This window comes from Rhagoletis zephyria, unplaced genomic scaffold (assembly GCF_001687245.7).
Source record: "Rhagoletis zephyria isolate East Lansing unplaced genomic scaffold, Rhagoletis_zephyria_1.1 Rzeph_scaffold_01936, whole genome shotgun sequence".
NCBI lineage: Eukaryota > Metazoa > Arthropoda > Insecta > Diptera > Tephritidae > Rhagoletis > Rhagoletis zephyria.
In genome coordinates, this window is record NW_016159020.1 from 54,959 (window position 1) to 73,486 (window position 18,528).

The window sequence follows — 18,528 nt, forward strand, 5'->3', positions numbered from 1 at the left end:
CACGCTGTGTGACCGCGGGTCAAGACTGCATTAAACTAAGTCGTAGGTCTCATAATCATTCACCAATTCATTGAAGGGTTGAAGGTAGGCTCCTCGAAGACACAAATTGATTATTTTTATGTACAAAGAGAATTTAAAAATATTTTTAAATATACTGCATACATATGTAAAAATGTGTATATTGTCCAAAGCATGATGATTTTTATCATGGTCCAAAGCATACATTTTTCTGTATTTAACTTTAAACTATTTTATTTTCTAAACTACTTAACACGTTATTAAAATTTTCTCTATATTATATTCAATTTGTTTTTTTTTTACAGTGCAGCAATGTCCGAATTCTATTGGCAAATATACAATAATAGAAAATTTCCGCTTTGTGATTGGATCACAATCGGCTAGTAAATACTACCTCAAGTGCGCCAATTTTCGGCAAAAATGTCGCGCCCGTGCAGTTCTTCTTAAGGATACAATGAGTTTGAGATTACGGCACGATAATCATAACCATACAGCAGATCAGCAATGTTTTCCATCTAAGAAAGGCACCAACCCACGGCACATAATTTAAGTGTATACATATGTATGTGATTTCTGTACGTCTTCTAACTCAAATCAAATGCAATAAATTCATAATTTTCATAAAAATCTATAATTTTCCAGCTTCCCATTATTCGTGCATTTAATGTGGATTTTTGTTTCTTTCTTTACTAATGTGTTATTTTTTATATTTCCAGCCGCAAAAGCACCTGTGCAGTACGTACGATCACGTCGTGGCACTCATTTAGTGCTACACGAATACAACACTTACACCCCCAATGAAAAGGTACGAGATGGTCGCCACTCGCGAGACTGGAAGTGTTCCATGTATCATAAAGCAAAATGTCGCGCAAGACTTGTCACGCGACATACTTCTAAGGGAGATGTGATCCATATAACCTCAGATAACCACACACACAAACCAATGTATACAGCTGAAGACTTGAAACTGATGCAGTCATTGCAGACGCCAATGAATGAAGAAACTGAACCATTAATGGAGCGGCATCGACCTGCACAATCATTGCAGTGTCTTCATCCACTCCACCTACAACAATTTCAACAGCTACAGCTACAAACACTTTATCCGCAGTCTGCAGCTGAACCTATTTTTCAGCCGCAATTTAATAAATTCTTTCCTCGCCCGTTGTAATAGAATACTACATATATGCTGCAAATAGCACAGATAAATGGTACAAAATAAAAAGCAAATAGCACAGATAAATAGTACAAAATAAAAAGCAGACATATTCTCAAAGTCACTCACTGTAGATGTAAATCATGAATTAATCTTTTAAAAAATATATACCTATGATGATATATACCTATAGTATGCAAACACATAAAGAAAATTTAATTAACCTAAACAATTAACCTATAGGCAATTGGACGCTGTCAACCGTGGTCACCAACACTAGTTCATCAAAATCGAACACAGCCGATAATTGTGCCGATAAAGAGAGCAAAACATCCTCATTGGCTATAACCCAAAAGAATATGAATCTCAGGTTCATTCCAGGACAACGAGGAAAATCTTTGCTGTGCTTCAACAATTTCACGTATGCACAAAACAATGTTTGCGGTAATACAACTTATTGGAACTGTCGTAGCCGACGCGTTGGCCAGAAGCCCTGCAAGGCTCGCATCACAACAACAAAACAACCAAATGGTCTGTTCAGGGTGTGTCTAACTAAGCCCGAGCACAATCATGAACCCTCACCTCGTGTGCTGAGAAAGATCGAAAAATCACTTTAAACTTAATTTAATAATAAATTCAATTCAATTCAATAAAACTTATAATGGTGGTTTGTCACACTTAGGTTGTATTATTCTTCCTGTACCTGCTTATAATATAAGAAATAATGTATTTTTTGCCTATTTTATGCACAAATTTGTACTAACACGCTTTTGTTTTTTTTCCAACTCTTTCCCTTTTTATTTACCAGTAGGCAGTGTTGCTATTTATTCGGCCACATCTCGCGGACGTGTGCAGTTGATCTATGGGGGCCAACCGTTTATCTTTGAGAAAATATTGAAATTGTCCTCAGGCGAGGAGAAAAAGTTTTGGCGCTGTAATCAATGGTGGAACCAAAAGTGTCGCTCTCGTGTTTACACAATCAACGATATTGTCATGCCGCTCAATCGTTATCACACTCACGAAGAAATAGTGCGTCGCAAGAAACGTACGCGCAGGATACCACCTGTTATCCCTGCATCTGCAATTAAAAAGGAGAAGAAAGTGTCTGCAGCAGCAGGAGAGAGAGCGAGCACAGTTGAAGTTGGCGTCGAAGCGACAGATCCGATAGATGTGTCTGACTTAGGAATGCATTTAAAATATGAAGAAATTGTGGCCGATGTCACTGAAATAGCCGAGCCAAGTATCATTGTGAAGAAAGATTTGAATAAATAATTTATAAAGTATGTATGAAATTAAGCGGTTACGTCAATATTTACTATTACAATCTTAATTACAACTTTATTATACTTTTATTTAATTTTCGTATTGCCGCTTCCTTTTATTTCTTAAAACTGATCTGAAATAATGATTTGAATAAAATCTACAAAGACCATGTAGTAAATAAGAAGTAACTTGCAATTTTTGTTTTCTGGGCGCAAATGTTGGACGTTATGTATATCATTGATATGTATTTTTACTTAACCTAACTAATATGAACCTATGTACTTTGTCATTTTAGTGCAAGTGCCCACAGCTAAAGTAAGCAGTCAACAGTTTTATTTCACGCATGGGCAAAGAAAATCCATTAAGCTCGTCTATGGTGGTTATCAGTATGTTAAGTTCATGGAGAATTCAAAAGGTGTTAAATGGATTTGTTCTACCAGATCGACAACGAAATGCAGGGCACGAGTACGCACCACAAAAAATTCTGAGCTGGAAGTGCTACATGCGAACCACAACCATTCTTTCATTCAAAAGAATTATGCCCGAAAAGTGGATGGGGAAACCAAGCTCAACGCGAAGCCCGACATAAAGCCAACAAATGTCTCCTAATAAAGGTACATAAAGAAGTAGAAAATAAAAATTACTTATTAGAAAGAAAATTAAAGTTATTTCATGATATTGTAATAGTGATAAATAATAATTGGCTATAAAAGATTTAATGAAGTAAAATCTTGAAAGTGTAGGATATATAAAAAAAAAAACAAAGTTATTTCTACTATCTGGAAAGTACGTTAACTGATCGAAACGAGACCAAATTAAAGTTGTTTATATTTATTTTTTCAATGATACAAGTTGTCGAGGTATTTACAAAAACGGAAATAGCTGATTTTATAAATGAATTTATAAAATATCTACATGCACAGGGGCTGGGATATGGAGCAATTTTGCTAGGCTGACTTCCAAAACGTATCAATACAATGTTTGGTAACTGTTATACTGCGGTATTCAAGCTATTTGTATATGCAGAGTTGCGGCACATTGCAACCATATATGTACATACATTGCATATTTTAAATATTCAATACAGCAATGAACAATAATTCTGAATTTTCCATTTATAAAACAGCAAACGAAGCATCAACTTTGTTTCTGATGCGCTGATTGCTCTAGCGTTGCGTTTCGATAACTTTTCGAACGCGTTTTGGAACAGTATACATTGCCAATATTTTGTAGTTCGATGTTATGGAACCTTATACTTTGTACGTATGCAAAGCAATTGACGTTTTGGAAGTCAGAATTGTGCTTTAATTAAAGTTATACTTCGTGTAGGAGGTTGTGTTTTTTAGGTTAAAGCTAATAAATTGGTTTTCATTACTCCAGTTTAGTGGTGGTTCAAGGTAAGCGTTGTTGTTGTTGTTGTTGTTGTAGCAGCATACAAGCCTCTTCGTATGCGACGTAAAATTATATGTTAATACATCAATACGTATAACAGAAATTGAAGTACAAGCTCAGCTACATCCTATGCAAACATTGTAGTGCCAAATATTTATTTAATTTTTTATATCAATATGTTTAATAGACCTTGAGTTTTCCAGAACTAAATTCACATAATTCTTANAGCAGCATACAATCCTCTTCGTATGCGACGTAAAATTATATGTTAATACATCAATACGTATAACAGAAATTGAAGTACAAGCTCAGCTACATCCTATGCAAACATTGTAGTGCCAAATATTTATTTAATTTTTTATATCAATATGTTTAATAGACCTTGAGTTTTCCAGAACTAAATTCACATAATTCTTAGGATTGCTTGGTTATCAGCTTATATGGTTATATTTTTAATTCAGNGGGGTATTCTCTGAGTCTTGCAAAGTCTTTGCATGGTGCACAGATTGCACGTTAAAAACCGGTTTTCGTATGGGACAGCTTTGCAAACCGTGCAATCCGTGCACCGTGCAAGGGCTTTGCAAGACTCAGAGAATACCCCTAATACAATGTTTGGTAACTGTTATACTGCGGTATTCAAACTGTTTCTATATGCAGAGTTGCGGCACATTGCAACCATATACATACATACATTGCATATTTTAAATATTCAATATAGCAATGAACAATAATTCTGAATTTTCCATTTATAAAACACCAAACGAAGCATCAACTTTGTTTCTGATGCGCTGATTGCTCTAGCGTTGCGTTTCGATAACTTTTCGAACGCGTTTTGGAACAGTATACATTGCCAATATTTTGTAGTTCGATGTTATGGAACCTTATACTTTGTACGTATGCAAAGCAATTGACGTTTTGGAAGTCAGAATTGTGCTTTAATTAAAGTTATACTTCGTGTAGGAGGTTGTGTTTTTTAGGTTAAAGCTAATAAATTGGTTTTCATTACTCCAGTTTAGTGGTGGTTCAAGGTAAGCGTTGTTGTTGTTGTTGTTGTTGTAGCAGCATACAAGCCTCTTCGTATGCGACGTAAAATTATATGTTAATACATCAATACGTATAACAGAAATTGAAGTACAAGCTCAGCTACATCCTATGCAAACATTGTAGTGCCAAATATTTATTTAANAATGTTTGGTAACTGTTATACTGCGGTATTCAAACTGTTTCTATATGCAGAGTTGCGGCACATTGCAACCATATACATACATACATTGCATATTTTAAATATTCAATATAGCAATGAACAATAATTCTGAATTTTCCATTTATAAAACACCAAACGAAGCATCAACTTTGTTTCTGATGCGCTGATTGCTCTAGCGTTGCGTTTCGATAACTTTTCGAACGCGTTTTGGAACAGTATACATTGCCAATATTTTGTAGTTCGATGTTATGGAACCTTATACTTTGTACGTATGCAAAGCAATTGACGTTTTGGAAGTCAGAATTGTGCTTTAATTAAAGTTATACTTCGTGTAGGAGGTTGTGTTTTTTAGGTTAAAGCTAATAAATTGGTTTTCATTACTCCAGTTTAGTGGTGGTTCAAGGTAAGCGTTGTTGTTGTTGTTGTAGCAGCATACAATCCTCTTCGTATGCGACGTAAAATTATATGTTAATACATCAATACGTATAACAGAAATTGAAGTACAAGCTCAGCTACATCCTATGCAAACATTGTAGTGCCAAATATTTATTTAATTTTTTATATCAATATGTTTAATAGACCTTGAGTTTTCCAGAACTAAATTCACATAATTCTTAGGATTGCTTGGTTATCAGCTTATGTGGTTATATTTTTAATTCAGTTTCCAACAATAATATTTTACACAATAATAATTTTTAATTTATTTTACACAATAATAATTAATAACCATGCAAGCGTGAATGACCTCAGTATGTATTGAGGTTTATTATGAATAAATACAATTTCTCCTAATGAGCTTGATCAAAGCATTCCAAACACATCCACAAGCCACCTGGACACTGTGGGCAATATGTAGTTATTTTATTTAGATCCGGCTGATCACCGGATGCCTTCTTCAGACAATGCACACACTTACCGCGCATGCGTGGCTTACTTATTTTCGTTAGTTTGTGATTATTCCAAGATGTTTTCAAAATAGTTTCGCCTGTTTTCACTTCCGAATACAACGATTTTGTAAAAGGCAGTAGGTGTAGTTGTTCGACTGGAGCCGCTTTCNCACATAATTCTTAGGATTGCTTGGTTATCAGCTTATATGGTTATATTTTTAATTCAGTTTCCAACAATAATATTTTACACAATAATAATTTTTAATTTATTTTATACAATAATAATTAATAACCATGCAAGCGTGAATGACCTCAGTATGTATTGAGGTTTATTATGAATAAATACAATTTCTCCTAATGAGCTTGATCAAAGCATTCCAAACACATCCACAAGCCACCTGGACACTGTGGGCAATATGTAGTTATTTTATTTAGATCCGGCTGATCACCGGATGCCTTCTTCAGACAATGCACACACTTACCGCGCATGCGTGGCTTACTTATTTTCGTTAGTTTGTGATTATTCCAAGATGTTTTCAAAATAGTTTCGCCTGTTTTCACTTCCGAATACAACGATTTTGTAAAAGGCAGTAGGTGTAGTTGTTCGACTGGAGCCGCTTTCGGTCTTGATTGTTGCTGCTGTTGGCTAGCTAAATCTTCCGATATTACTACCCGAACGCGCCTTTCCAATTTTCGCTTGTTAACTGAAATGCATAAAACTTGATTAGTAATACATATGTAGATGGATTTCATATGAGTCAGAGAAAAATATATAATTCAAAATTAAGTAAAATGAAGTTTATTATTATTATTTATTTATTTATTATTATTATTATTTGCTTAAATAAATGCTATTGAACTAGTAGAAAAAATTAAGCATAAGTACTTTATTTTAAGTATTATTTCAATACTATTGGGCTACAAATATTTTGTGGATATTTTGGTGGATGATTGTGTGTGCCCCGCACTGATTCCAAAACTTTGCGACGCGTCTTTAAATTGGCTCGGCAGCGGAATTTGGCATAATCAGAGCAACGCCAATGCACCACGCATGTGCTACCATTTTTCGCATGCACGGAATAAGTATAACCACTGTGGACTAGTTGACCTCGATAATTATACTTCAGCTTCGCAAAACATTCTGCAGTAGCCGCAATGCTGCCTGATGAATCTATAAGGCAATAAATAAGTATTTGAACATACTTTGATTAGTTTTTTACGTACATATACATACATATGGTCGTTTAAAGCACAAAACCGCGTATCGTCGTTCTGCAAAACCGCGTAACTGACATTTTCTGCCAAAAATTTGATTTGCTTACCGAAGCTCATGGCTCAAACCATATCCATTCGTCCTCAAGTTTACTAGCCAGAAATGCGATTGCTTTATTAAAGAGAGAACAATTTTTGAAATATGAATGTTTTTAATCTCTAAAAATTAATTTACGTAGCCTCACATACGCGGTTTTGCATTGTGTTGATACGAGGTTTTGTACTTTAAACGATATGTACATAACACTCTTAACTTTTTTTGTACAAGATAAAAAGTTTTTCTTACGAAAAGCTCTTATTGAAAATACAAATTTTCAATACAATATTTCCGAATATTTTCGAAATCGGTCAAAGACAAATTTTAATTCGTCCCAAATATGTCAATATATTTTGCAGATATAAAACAAAATGATTTCTAATTTAGTTATGTATATTCGTCACTTGTGCAGTCAATCTAGAAATGGTATCTATATATATCGTCGTTTAAAGTACAAAACCGCGTATCGTCATTCTGCAAAACCGCGTAACTGACATTGGCTGCCAAAAATTGGATTTGCTCACACAAGCTCTTGGCTCAATCCTTATCCATTCGTCCTGAAATATAACCGCCAGAAATGCGATTGCTTTATAAAAAAGAGAACCATTTTGAAATATGAGTGTTTTTACGCTCTAGAAAATAGTTTCTACAACTTTACATACGCGGTTTTGCATTTTGTTGATACGCAGTTTTGCACTTTTAAACGACGATATATATGTACCTATGAGTAGTCTGCGCTGGATGAAATTATATCCAAAGTGTTCAGAAAATTAACCTGATTTGTTACGAATTACATAATTGCAAATAAACAGTTTGTTCTAAGCATCGCTTATTGCAATTTTTTTTGTAGAGAATTTTCTGCTCTATATTCTAATAATTTTATTTTCTTCATAGGGTTCATATATCATAAATTCTGAGCTTTTTTGGGGTTAGTTTTTCATCGGTTTTTAATTAATTGATAACAGTTTTATATGTTGGTTGTTCAGGGTAATTTTCTGAACACTTTGGTATACATAAGTTTCATCCAGCGCCGACCATTTGCGACCGCATATGCCAGATTGAATGTACTATAATCGTAATTTGATGAATTATATCTTATAAAGTTTATGTTGGGCAACAACAAAAACCGACAAGTACACCATCTTAAATTCTTATTTAAAGGTAAATATTAAATTAATCACAGGTATAACTGCTATTTAAAGCAGCGACTTTGTTCCAGCTTTCGTTGCTCATAAACACACTTGAGTGTGCCCTTCTTACGCCGCTCTCTCACTATGGGATGGTTGTGGTCTTCGTCCACTATTGAAACACGATCACCAGCCGGATTAGTACGCACTCTAGCTCGGCATCTGTAATGTATATATGTAAATATATGTATATTTAAGAAAATTCCAAAATACCCACTTCAAGGGGCGAAACTGCACACAGCGCCAGTAAATTGTACCGCCACGTATACGGTGTCTAGAATAAGGAAACCCGTCTAAAACCAGTTGATAAGTTCCTTTTAAACTTGAACGATAATTGACTCGATTTTCAACGACATCATAAGTGCATGTTTCATCCAAGTGTTCGTCACCTCCTATATTCGTTGTAATATCTGTAATGTGTCAATATAGTTTTAAATAATTATGTTTGTAGAAATTTGGATGTGCGATAAATTCAAAATTACGCGATTATTTTATAAATATTAATAATATATAATTAATCATAATATAAATATAACATGACCATATGACATTGGTAACATGCAATCATTTCAACAGATTTCTGCCGCTTTATTTGCACAGAAAACTCTTAATTAATAAACGTATAAGTACCAATCATATTAAAATTAGAAACTCTAATTATTATATTTGTTATTTATCAACGTGTCGAGCAGCTCATCTTCCGGTTCATGTTGTACTCGTAGAGACACCGCTAACGGCCGTCGATTCTGTTTCAGTGCTCCAATGGTTCTGCTTCCGGCGTTGCCAGCGCCGTGTGCAATATTCAGTTCAACCATGCGATTACGTTCAATCATTTTTTCGATTTTTTCAGTATGTGGTGGATGATTGTGCAGTCCTCCAGACTCAGATTTCAGTTTGCCATACTCCAGGACACAACGTGCCCGACATCGTTCCGACTGTATCTTCTTGGAATAATTGTGACAGCGCCAATACTCTTTGCTATTCTTTCGACTGTGGCAGTTGTACATATAATTACGCAAAACCAGGCACGGTGTAGCCCAGGGACTAACAATAAACATCAAATTTGTGTCTGTAATAAAAGCAATCAAAGAATGATAATATTTAGTTTAAAGGATAAAATGTTTCTAAGTGTTTAAGCGAAGTTTTATTATATTAGTTATACTAATTAGTTGTTGATTATATTAGTTATACTCTCTTTTATTATTTATTTTTATTATTTTTATTTTTTATTCAGATGCCATTATTTCATATATGGCGAAAAATATGTACATCTGACTGTGAAAACAGTTTAACTTTATGTTGTTAAGCGAATTTAGGAATAGGATAAGCATGAGACGTGATATAGTACACAAATTATTTTAATATTTTATTCTTTTAAGCTTCTTTGATTTTTTTTTTATATATGTTCATATGTAAGAGATATTTTATCTTATTGCGGCCATATTGTTGTGGTAGCTCGTACTGCTGGAGTCGGAACGAATAGCTTATACTCCTTGCCACTCTTTTGGGGGCATATCTCAATATTTGAGACACTCATGAAGTCAGCTAGTTTCGGGTCTTCAGGTTTAATTTCAATGTATTCGCCAAGGTCTTCCTCTATATTATACAATGGCCGTTGACCTATACGTTGCACGTGATCTTCATGACTGTGAGAACGTCGCGCTGCGACCAATATATTCTTTTTTGTAATGACAACTGCTTTGCATCGCAACTTTAGAAAGTCAATGCAACGCCACGTTGTTTGTCCATTGGCCTGGGTAAGTTTTTTGTTGTATATGTAACCATTGTAGACTAGCTGGGCATTCTTTTTTTGGCTCCGTATGAATTTCACCTCCCCATCACCTGTATTGCAATGATAGTACAATAATAATGACAATGTAATACATTTTAATTACGTATTCACGGGATTATTGATCAGCAAATATGTGATCAAAGGTAGTAGCTGTAATGACTCCTAAATGAAAACACGACTAAAGGTTCCAACAGCATTTCAATGCTGCACAATTTATTGTCTTACAAACTTTTATATAAGTAAACATCTTAACTAATATGAATGGTTAACTATATAACTATGTACATATACCTATTTTAATAAACTTTAAGAAAGCTCTTAATCTTTTAAATGCACAAAATTGTAAATAGTTGATTGTAACTTAACTGCTTACCACTGGTCCATTTCCCCGTTTTACTACTGTGGAGCTTAAAACTACTAGAAAAAGAAAAAACTTGTAGCTGTTCGGCAGCTTCAAAGTAATAAATATGTATGTATATCTATTAATTATTTGATTAGTTGTTAGGGAATCCTTGGTGGGATATAAATCAGGCAAGTGACGACTGACATATCAACAGCCAGTAATTATGTGTAGTACGGCGCATTAATCTATTATTTAGTCTATAATTTATTTAAATGATGTACTTACGTCTTCTTGAATAAAAATAAATATTTGTTCATATACATACATATCGTCGTTTAAAGTACAAAACCGCGTATCGTCATTCTGCAAAACCGCGTAATTGAGATTGGCTGCCAAAAATTGGATTTGCTCACACAAGCTCTTGGCTCAATCCTTATCCATTCGTCCTGAAATATACTAGTCAGAAATGCTGTTGCTTTATAAAAAAGAGAACCATTTTGAAATTAGTGTTTTTACGCTCTAGAAAATAATTTCTACAACTTCACATACGCGGTTTTGCATTTTGCTGATACGCGGTTTTGCACTTTAAACGGCGATATGTAGATATACCAATGAAAAGTATGGCTCCTTATTCCGATCTACATAAGTGAAAATTCGGACTTCACTTTCTTATAAAGATGCATTTAAAACATATTTTAACTTTTAAAGTTATTGTTAATTGCACGTACCTGTTTTCGTATATAGTATTACAATTAACTCTCTCGATATGAGTAAGTGTGCTTCCATTGCTGCCTATTTGGGAGCTGTGAATGCATATTATACATATTACACTGCTTTTTAATAAATTCTTTTCTCGCCCGTTGTAATAGAATACTCCATATATGCTGCATAGCATTTGAATATAAAATCACCTCAGAATTTTTTAAATAATTACAATCCCACTTAACAAAAAGAATTCACTTTTTCAAAGTAATGACATACGAAAACACAAGCCATTGATATAAACAGATATGTGTCCAAAAATTAGCATCAGAGCTGCCAAGGTCTTGTAATAAATGGCCATAGAGTTGCTTTATTTGTGCTATTTATTCATAACTTGGAGGTTACACGTATCAAGAGCATGAAAGCAAGTTGCAATGCTCACACTTTTTACTAATAAATAAAAGGTGCGTTCGTTTAAAATCTCCAGTAAAAGCATCCAACTGCCAAATTCTGGCGAAATGTCATCTGTTCTCTCACAAGAGAAAAATATCCAAAATAGTACGCGAACAGAAAATTTACAGAAACTTGCAAGTTAGACGAACAGCTGATATAATTTTTGTTTACATTCAAAAGTGTAAAATTTAAAACGTACGAAAAGTCATCACAAAGTGTTATACTGACACAGTTTATTAATTAAACAAATAACTACTTACTTCTTACAAGTTAATTAGTCGCATTTTGTAATTTTTAACTTCCAAACCATCTAATTCAATCTTGTGATTTGCGTAAATGCCAACCAGCTGTTTTTGATCAGCTATTTTACTGTTGGCAGAAACCAGCAGCTTCCTCTCAAAATGAAATGTCACTTTACTCTCTCAACTTCCCCTACTTTGCAAGTTTTTTACGTACGCGAACGCAAAAACTTGAAAGTTTTGGTTAAACATGAACAATTAACAGCTACGCGTACGCAATTAATAATGATTACAATATTTCCCTTCAAGTCGTGAGGCAACTTTAAAGCCAAGTCAAACAACTGGGGCCGAATCACGGCTCTCGTGATCGAGTAATATTTTTCAAAATTTTCTGTTTTGGCATCACCGCATTCGGGATCGAGTAAAATTTATCGAAATTTGGCATCACCCCATTCGATATCGAGCAGACGTTCGAGTAGAATTATTCAAAACACCATTCGACAGTAAATTTTGCATCGAGAAGTGGGAAATTAAAATNCTAATTGCAAGACGGAGGGTACTGATGTGGACATATGCCCCTCAAACTCAAGCTCCGAAAGCACGTACTCGAACGCAGGTTTTGACAGTCGGAAACGTTTTTTGAATCTGCAAATAAAGAACTTTAACGTATGAAACAAATACATACTAGAAAGGTTAGAATCATTAAAACTTACGCTGCTGCTGGTAAACTTAAGGGATTGCTTTTGCCACGTAATCCTCTCCGTATCTGCACTTGTCTGACTTCATTATCAGAATAAGATGAGCTCGAATAAAAAAATACTGAAATATTCATTTTATAATAACTGATATGAATATTTTATTTCTTGTTTACGTTTGAGAAATGGTTAAAGATGATACATTTACTAATTGGCAACCGATTAATAATCGAAGAAATTTCGCTAGCTTGCGAATCGAGGGCCACGATTTGCCTATTCGATTCGAATCGAAATTTTTCTCTACTCGACCAGTCACTCGTTCACGAGAGCCGTGATTCGGCCCCTGATCTCAGTTAGTCTGTTCCAGTACTTCGGGATTTAGTCAAAAATGGCCAGGAAGATATATTTAGCCCTTTCTGCATTTCGACTCGAATCGAAATTTTCTCCGTTTGGCAACTTTGGCATTCTGCGTTCCGTTTCATGAACCAAACATACAAGATCACGTAAGAACGCGACGTTGTATTTGTAACTGGTTTTGAGAAAAAAGTTTGCGAAAGCGGGTTCGTCAGCTGAGCGTTGCCTTGATGACGGTATTTTGAAAATAAAATTGCGTGCGGCCCTTGAAGACGAATTTATTATAAATTACATTATCTCAATTGTTTCTTTTGTTAACTACATACATATGTACACCGCGAAGAAAACTTAACATGAAATATTCATTCCNCCTTGATGACGGTATTTTGAAAATAAAATTGCGTGCGGCCCTTGAAGACGAATTTATTATAAATTACATTATCTCAATTGTTTCTTTTGTTATGTAACTACATACATATGTACACCGCGAAGAAAACTTAACATGAAATATTCATTCCCTATAATAAATTACATTCCCTATAATAAATTTTTTTCCACATTTGAACTACGATTGATAAATAACCTTTGAAATTGATTTGCGAGTTAACCATATTCTCAAATGGAGATCAAACTTACCTTTTTATTGAGAAGGCTGTAATTTTCAAATCAATATCAAATCATTTTCAAACCTTTGACATTTGAGAAAGGCTTTGATTCCAAATCATTCTCAAATGTATATCAAACCTAATTGTTTTCTGGGTAATACGTACCCATTCAACATGTTATGAAATTATTGATCATATTGGAGAGTCTTCTGCGCGATTAAAACGATCATAAATGCGCTTTTGTCGGTAAAAAATGGTACCCTGCCCGCGACTCTTCTTAGCGAGTCTTTTACTACCCGCTTTTCTGATCACCTCTGACACTTTTTCGAGTCGTATTTATGAGTCTCGTGCGAATAACTTTTCAGCCATATTTCTAAACACTTTCGAGTCTAGCTCGAGTCATTAATAAGTTCTATTTCTAATCCTTTTCGAGTCTTTTGCTAGTCATTTTTCAGTTGCATTTCTAATCATTTGAGTTATTTTTTTGTCGTATTTGTAATTGTGAGCCTTTTTTGAGTCACTTTTCAGCTGTAATTCAAATCCCCCGCGTGTCTTTTCCCAGTCATTTTTCAGTCGTATTTCTAAAAGTTTTGAAGTCTTTTCCAAGTCCTTTTCAGTCTATTTACAAATCGTTTGTGCTGCAAAAAAATAAATATTAATTTAATTTATAATTAGCAAATCAGCATACATATTTTATTGAGTTCAAAAAGGCGTTAATGAAATAACAAAATTAAGACTATATACCTATATATATACGGACTATAACCACGCCCACTTCCCATACAATGGTATTTCAGTAAATATTAGATGCAAATTGTTGAAAATTAGTATGTGGAGTAGAATTGTGGCTAAAAATAATATTGTTATGAAACTTTTTAACCGCCTTCACAAAAATGAAAAGGTTATTAGTTCGTCGGAATATTTTTTTATGTATGTTACCGCATAACTTTGGACCACGTCTATAATCCTTTTTAATAGAAAGGTGTTTGATCATGAAAAATTTAACGGTTATCTTAAATTTTTATATGAGAATTGAAGTCGGTTTTGTTTTTTGCTTAAAAATTGCTTGTGTTTAAATCGTTTCCATAAATTCCTGCTATTTATTTTAATACTTACATTATTTTAAGTTTGCTAAATTGTATCGTATTGTATAAAAACGGGCAGCCGCTTGCAAGCGTATGAAATTGAACAGCTGATACTATAGCCATCGTATGGCAATACCAAAATTTAACGCCATACGATAAACGGTAGCTATCCAATTTCATTTGCTAGAATTTAGTTCATGTCATGGAATATAGGTCGGTTTTACTTTTTGTCGAAATTCACAAACCAAGGCCCCTATTATGGGTTACATTCGGGCCCCTATTGCGAGTGTAGACTGGTAGTAGAATAGAAATTTCTCGATCGAGTCGATCATCTTTTATTTTGCTATTGTGTAACTTGATCGATACAAATTTGTACTATTGTGAATGGTTGACTGAATTGTAAACAGCTGTTTGTTTGTTTACATTTGTTTCTTTAGTGTTTCATTTACATCATTTTTTAAATAATTGCTTTTATTATAAAATTTAAAAATTGATACAGCTGAAATATGGTTTAGTGATAAGGAAGATGATGTGGAAGCTAATAGATTAGAGTTGGCTAAAGCAAGGAAGGAATTACGAAATTCGGCGACCCCTTGGATTTGGAAGATGAAGTGTATGTACATATGTGAGTTTTATGAATAGGAGTTACGTTCCAGATGCTTCACGGTTTGCAGGTTTTACAGAATTTGCAGGAAAAGCTGTTTTCCTCATTAATAAAATTTATGGAAGTTTAAGAAATACGGTACGGTTTAGCTATTTGTACAGCGATGTTGGGTATTTGTGTCCAAACGCGTGACCCGAGTTTAAAAACTTTAANTTTGGAAGATGAAGTGTATGTACATATGTGAGTTTTATGAATAGGAGTTACGTTCCAGATGCTTCACGGTTTGCAGGTTTTACAGAATTTGCAGGAAAAGCTGTTTTCCTCATTAATAAAATTTATGGAAGTTTAAGAAATACGGTACGGTTTAGCTATTTGTACAGCGATGTTGGGTATTTGTGTCCAAACGCGTGACCCGAGTTTAAAAACTTTAACATACAAGTGTAGTGAAAAAATTCAACTTTAATTTAAAATAAAGATTTCATTTTCCGAGGACTAGTCAATTAATAAATTATGCAGTTTTTTGTAAACTTTTGATGTTGGTTCTGCGCAAAAAGACTGTGGATGGCGTAGCCGGAGTTATATGCACAAGAAATATTGTATATGTATCTTTCCCAATAGAAGCAGAGCTTCCTCCCCTCCTCTTTCCGGAAATTCCTTTGCCTATGTCCTTACTCTCCTGCATCAGCACGCCCAAACGCGCAAGTTGCCTTTTGTTGATTATAATTTTTGATCTGTAATTCAGACACATACATACATATGTATATTTCACAATTTTTTACAACGTCGAGTTCAATTGGCTTATTACTTTTTATCCATTAGACTGCGTTTATACAGGGAAACTTTTGTCGACGCGATTTTTCACATTCCCTTTTGGTGTTGCTCATTTCATTTACACACGACGATTTTTGTGTATGCAATTGTTGTTGTCAGCTGTGAACCGCTAACTCAATTTACACAGACGAACGAGAGCACAAAGCGTGTTGCCCGAGCACGAGCAACTCGGTGCCCCTCTCCTTTCCTCGTCACGCTCTCTCCTACAAACGTCGAGTTGCGGCAACAAAAATCGCCGTGTGTAAATGAGCACTTATAGTACATTCTTATGTACGCTGGCTATCGAAGATCGAAAGTGAAATTCGTATTATGAGCTATGCAAGCGTGTCGAAATTTTCGTTGAGTATCGAATTTTGTGTCGAACAGAATTTTGCTTTCGATGGTGTAGCAAAGTGTTAGAAAATTGTGAAAAATTTATGATTTTGTATATGTTTTCTTACATTTTGGCGGCTAGACACTAATTTTAAACAATTTTTTATTAATTTCATGCAGTTCTAACATCGTGAATACTAAACACAAGCTCGAAAGGCTGGTTTTACTTGTGAAAGAAAATCCCAATACTCTGTTGGCACGATCTCTGAGAACAAAATCGTAGCGCTGTTGATAGTTTTAAAATATTTTAAATAGATTTGGCTCACACACGCCTCTTTAGATGGTTGGAACTTTTTAATGAATCTGTAGACAAATTTCTTAAATATATTTTATATCAAAATATATTCGAAAGACTAATAAACTTAAACTCTCTTAAACATTTGCTACTCCTGGATAGTTTACTAAGCTCTCATCCTCTGACGAATCGTTGAACCAGAACTCGTTGTACTCATTTTACCACGTTTTTATAAACTTGCTTTCTTTTTTACTTCATTTTAATTAGAACAAATTTAAATAAATATGTATAAGCGCAATATTTAGTTTGCTCGATTTGTAAACAAAGCTTCTCAGCGGTGAAAAATATACTATTGTGAACAACCTAAACGAGCGAAATTCACAATAGCGCTATTCTTCATCGAATGAGCGCCATAATACCAAATGAAAATTCGTTCGCTCAGCACTTTCGACCACAGTCGAAAATCGAATGCAACTCATAATAGGGGCCTAAGGTCCCTATTGCGAGTGTCGACTGGCAGTAGAATAGAAATTTGTCGATCGAGTCGATCATCTTTAATTTTGCTATTGTGTAACTTGATCGATAAAAATTTGTACTATTGTGAATGGTTGACAGAATTGTAAACAGCTGTTTGTTTGTTTACATTTGTTTCTTGAGTGTTTTATTTACATCATTTTTAAAATAATTGCTTTTATTATAAAATTAAAAAAATGGACACAGTTGAAACATGGTTTAGTGATGAGGAAGATGATGCGGAAGCTAATAAATTAGTAGAGTTGTCGAAAGCAAGGAGGGAATTGCGGGATTCGTCGGATCCCTTGGACTTGGAAGGTGTATGTACATGTGTGAGTTTTATGAATAGGAGTTGCGTTCCCGATGCTTCACGGTTTTTAGGCTTTACATGATTTGCAGGAAAAGCTGNCGATAGCCAGCGAAGATCGAAAATCGAATGCAGCTCATAATAAGGGCCTTTGTGTCCAAACGCGTGACCCGAGTTTAAAAACCTTAACATAACAACATAACAAGTGTATTGAAAGAATTCAACTTTAATTTAAAATAAAGATTTCAAATTTCCGAGCACTAGTCAATTAATAAATTATGCAGTTTTTTTTGTATAAACTTTTGATGTTGGTTCTGCGCAAAAACACTGTCACCCCTATTGCGAGTGTCGACTGGCAGTAGATAAACGACTATTAAGCGATTATCGATTCTATTGCTGTTTGTTAGTCGTTGGAGTTTGCGTTTATAAAATTTACATAAGAAAGTGGTACTATAATGGATAAAAAGTAAGTCAATTGAATTGGAAGTTGTTAAAAATTGTGAAATATACATATGTCGTGTCGAATGCAAGTCGTTTTTCGAGTCCAATCGTATCGAAAATTCCACGTCATTGCGTAAAATTTCCACTCGACTAGGGTATTAAAACGGAAAAGCTTGGCAGCACTGTATAGTTTTCGACGATTTTGGTCGTTTACTTATTTCATTACGACAATATACAATGCTACTGTTGTCGAGTCGTACAATTTAGCCTAATTTACGACTTACGCAATGAGGCTGGAGAGTGAAGACATAGGCAAAGGAATTTCCGGAAAGAGTAGGGTAGGAAGCTCCGCTTCTATTGGAAAAGATACATATACAATATTTCTTGTGACATATAACTCCGGCTACGACCATCCACAGTGTTTTTGCGCAGACCAACATCAAAAGTTTATACAAAAAAAACTGCATAATTTATTAATTGACTAGTGCTCGGAAATTTGAAATCTTTATTTTAAATTAAAGTTGAATTCTTTCAATACACT

General features: G+C 34.4%; 4 protein-coding genes across 15 annotated transcripts in view; 3 read left to right on the top strand and 1 right to left on the bottom strand.

The window, feature by feature from the left end:
• Positions 1–18,528, bottom strand: part of mod(mdg4) (modifier of mdg4) — a 71,862-nt gene that overhangs the window by 45,473 nt on the left and 7,861 nt on the right. For 2 of the 12 annotated variants that reach the window (XM_017619692.1, XM_017619694.1), the window contains exon 5: positions 8,962–9,485. The exons of 5 other annotated variants lie outside the window; for them this stretch is intronic. In XM_017619692.1, the coding sequence (XP_017475181.1) occupies positions 9,070–9,485 (416 nt within the window). In that variant the 3' untranslated portion in view covers positions 8,962–9,069. Of the gene's footprint in view, positions 1–6,214; positions 6,625–7,019; positions 7,092–8,076; positions 8,579–8,633; positions 8,827–8,961; positions 9,486–9,662; positions 10,259–18,528 lie in introns of those variants that run through there. 5 more of the 12 variants (XM_017619697.1, XM_017619696.1, XM_017619698.1 and 2 more) reach the window with 5 other exon arrangements.
• Positions 329–1,422, top strand: LOC108365624 (uncharacterized). The gene has a single exon (XM_017619711.1). The coding sequence runs from the start codon at positions 683–685 to the stop codon at positions 1,187–1,189; it is 507 nt and encodes a 168-aa protein (XP_017475200.1). The 5' UTR covers positions 329–682; the 3' UTR covers positions 1,190–1,422.
• On the top strand, positions 1,076–1,851 carry LOC108365625 (uncharacterized). Its single transcript, XM_017619712.1, has 2 exons — positions 1,076–1,229; positions 1,418–1,851. The coding sequence occupies exons 1-2, from the start codon at positions 1,205–1,207 to the stop codon at positions 1,789–1,791; spliced, it is 399 nt and encodes a 132-aa protein (XP_017475201.1). The 5' UTR covers positions 1,076–1,204; the 3' UTR covers positions 1,792–1,851.
• Positions 1,814–2,625, top strand: LOC108365623 (uncharacterized). Its single transcript, XM_017619710.1, has one exon. It carries the CDS (start codon positions 1,919–1,921, stop codon positions 2,444–2,446), a length of 528 nt encoding a protein of 175 aa, XP_017475199.1. The 5' UTR covers positions 1,814–1,918; the 3' UTR covers positions 2,447–2,625.

Excerpts from the sequence above, each read along its gene's own strand:
- LOC108365624 (XM_017619711.1), top strand. The coding sequence starts at position 683 with ATGTGGATTTTTGTTTCTTTCTTTACTAATGTGTTATTTTTTATATTT.
- LOC108365625 (XM_017619712.1), top strand. The coding sequence starts at position 1,205 with ATGCTGCAAATAGCACAGATAAATG. Across the intron at positions 1,230-1,417 it reads GCAAATAGCACAGATAAATG|GCAATTGGACGCTGTCAACC; the intron begins GTACAAAATAAA and ends ATTAACCTATAG.
- LOC108365623 (XM_017619710.1), top strand. The coding sequence starts at position 1,919 with ATGCACAAATTTGTACTAACACGCTTTTGTTTTTTTTCCAACTCTTTC.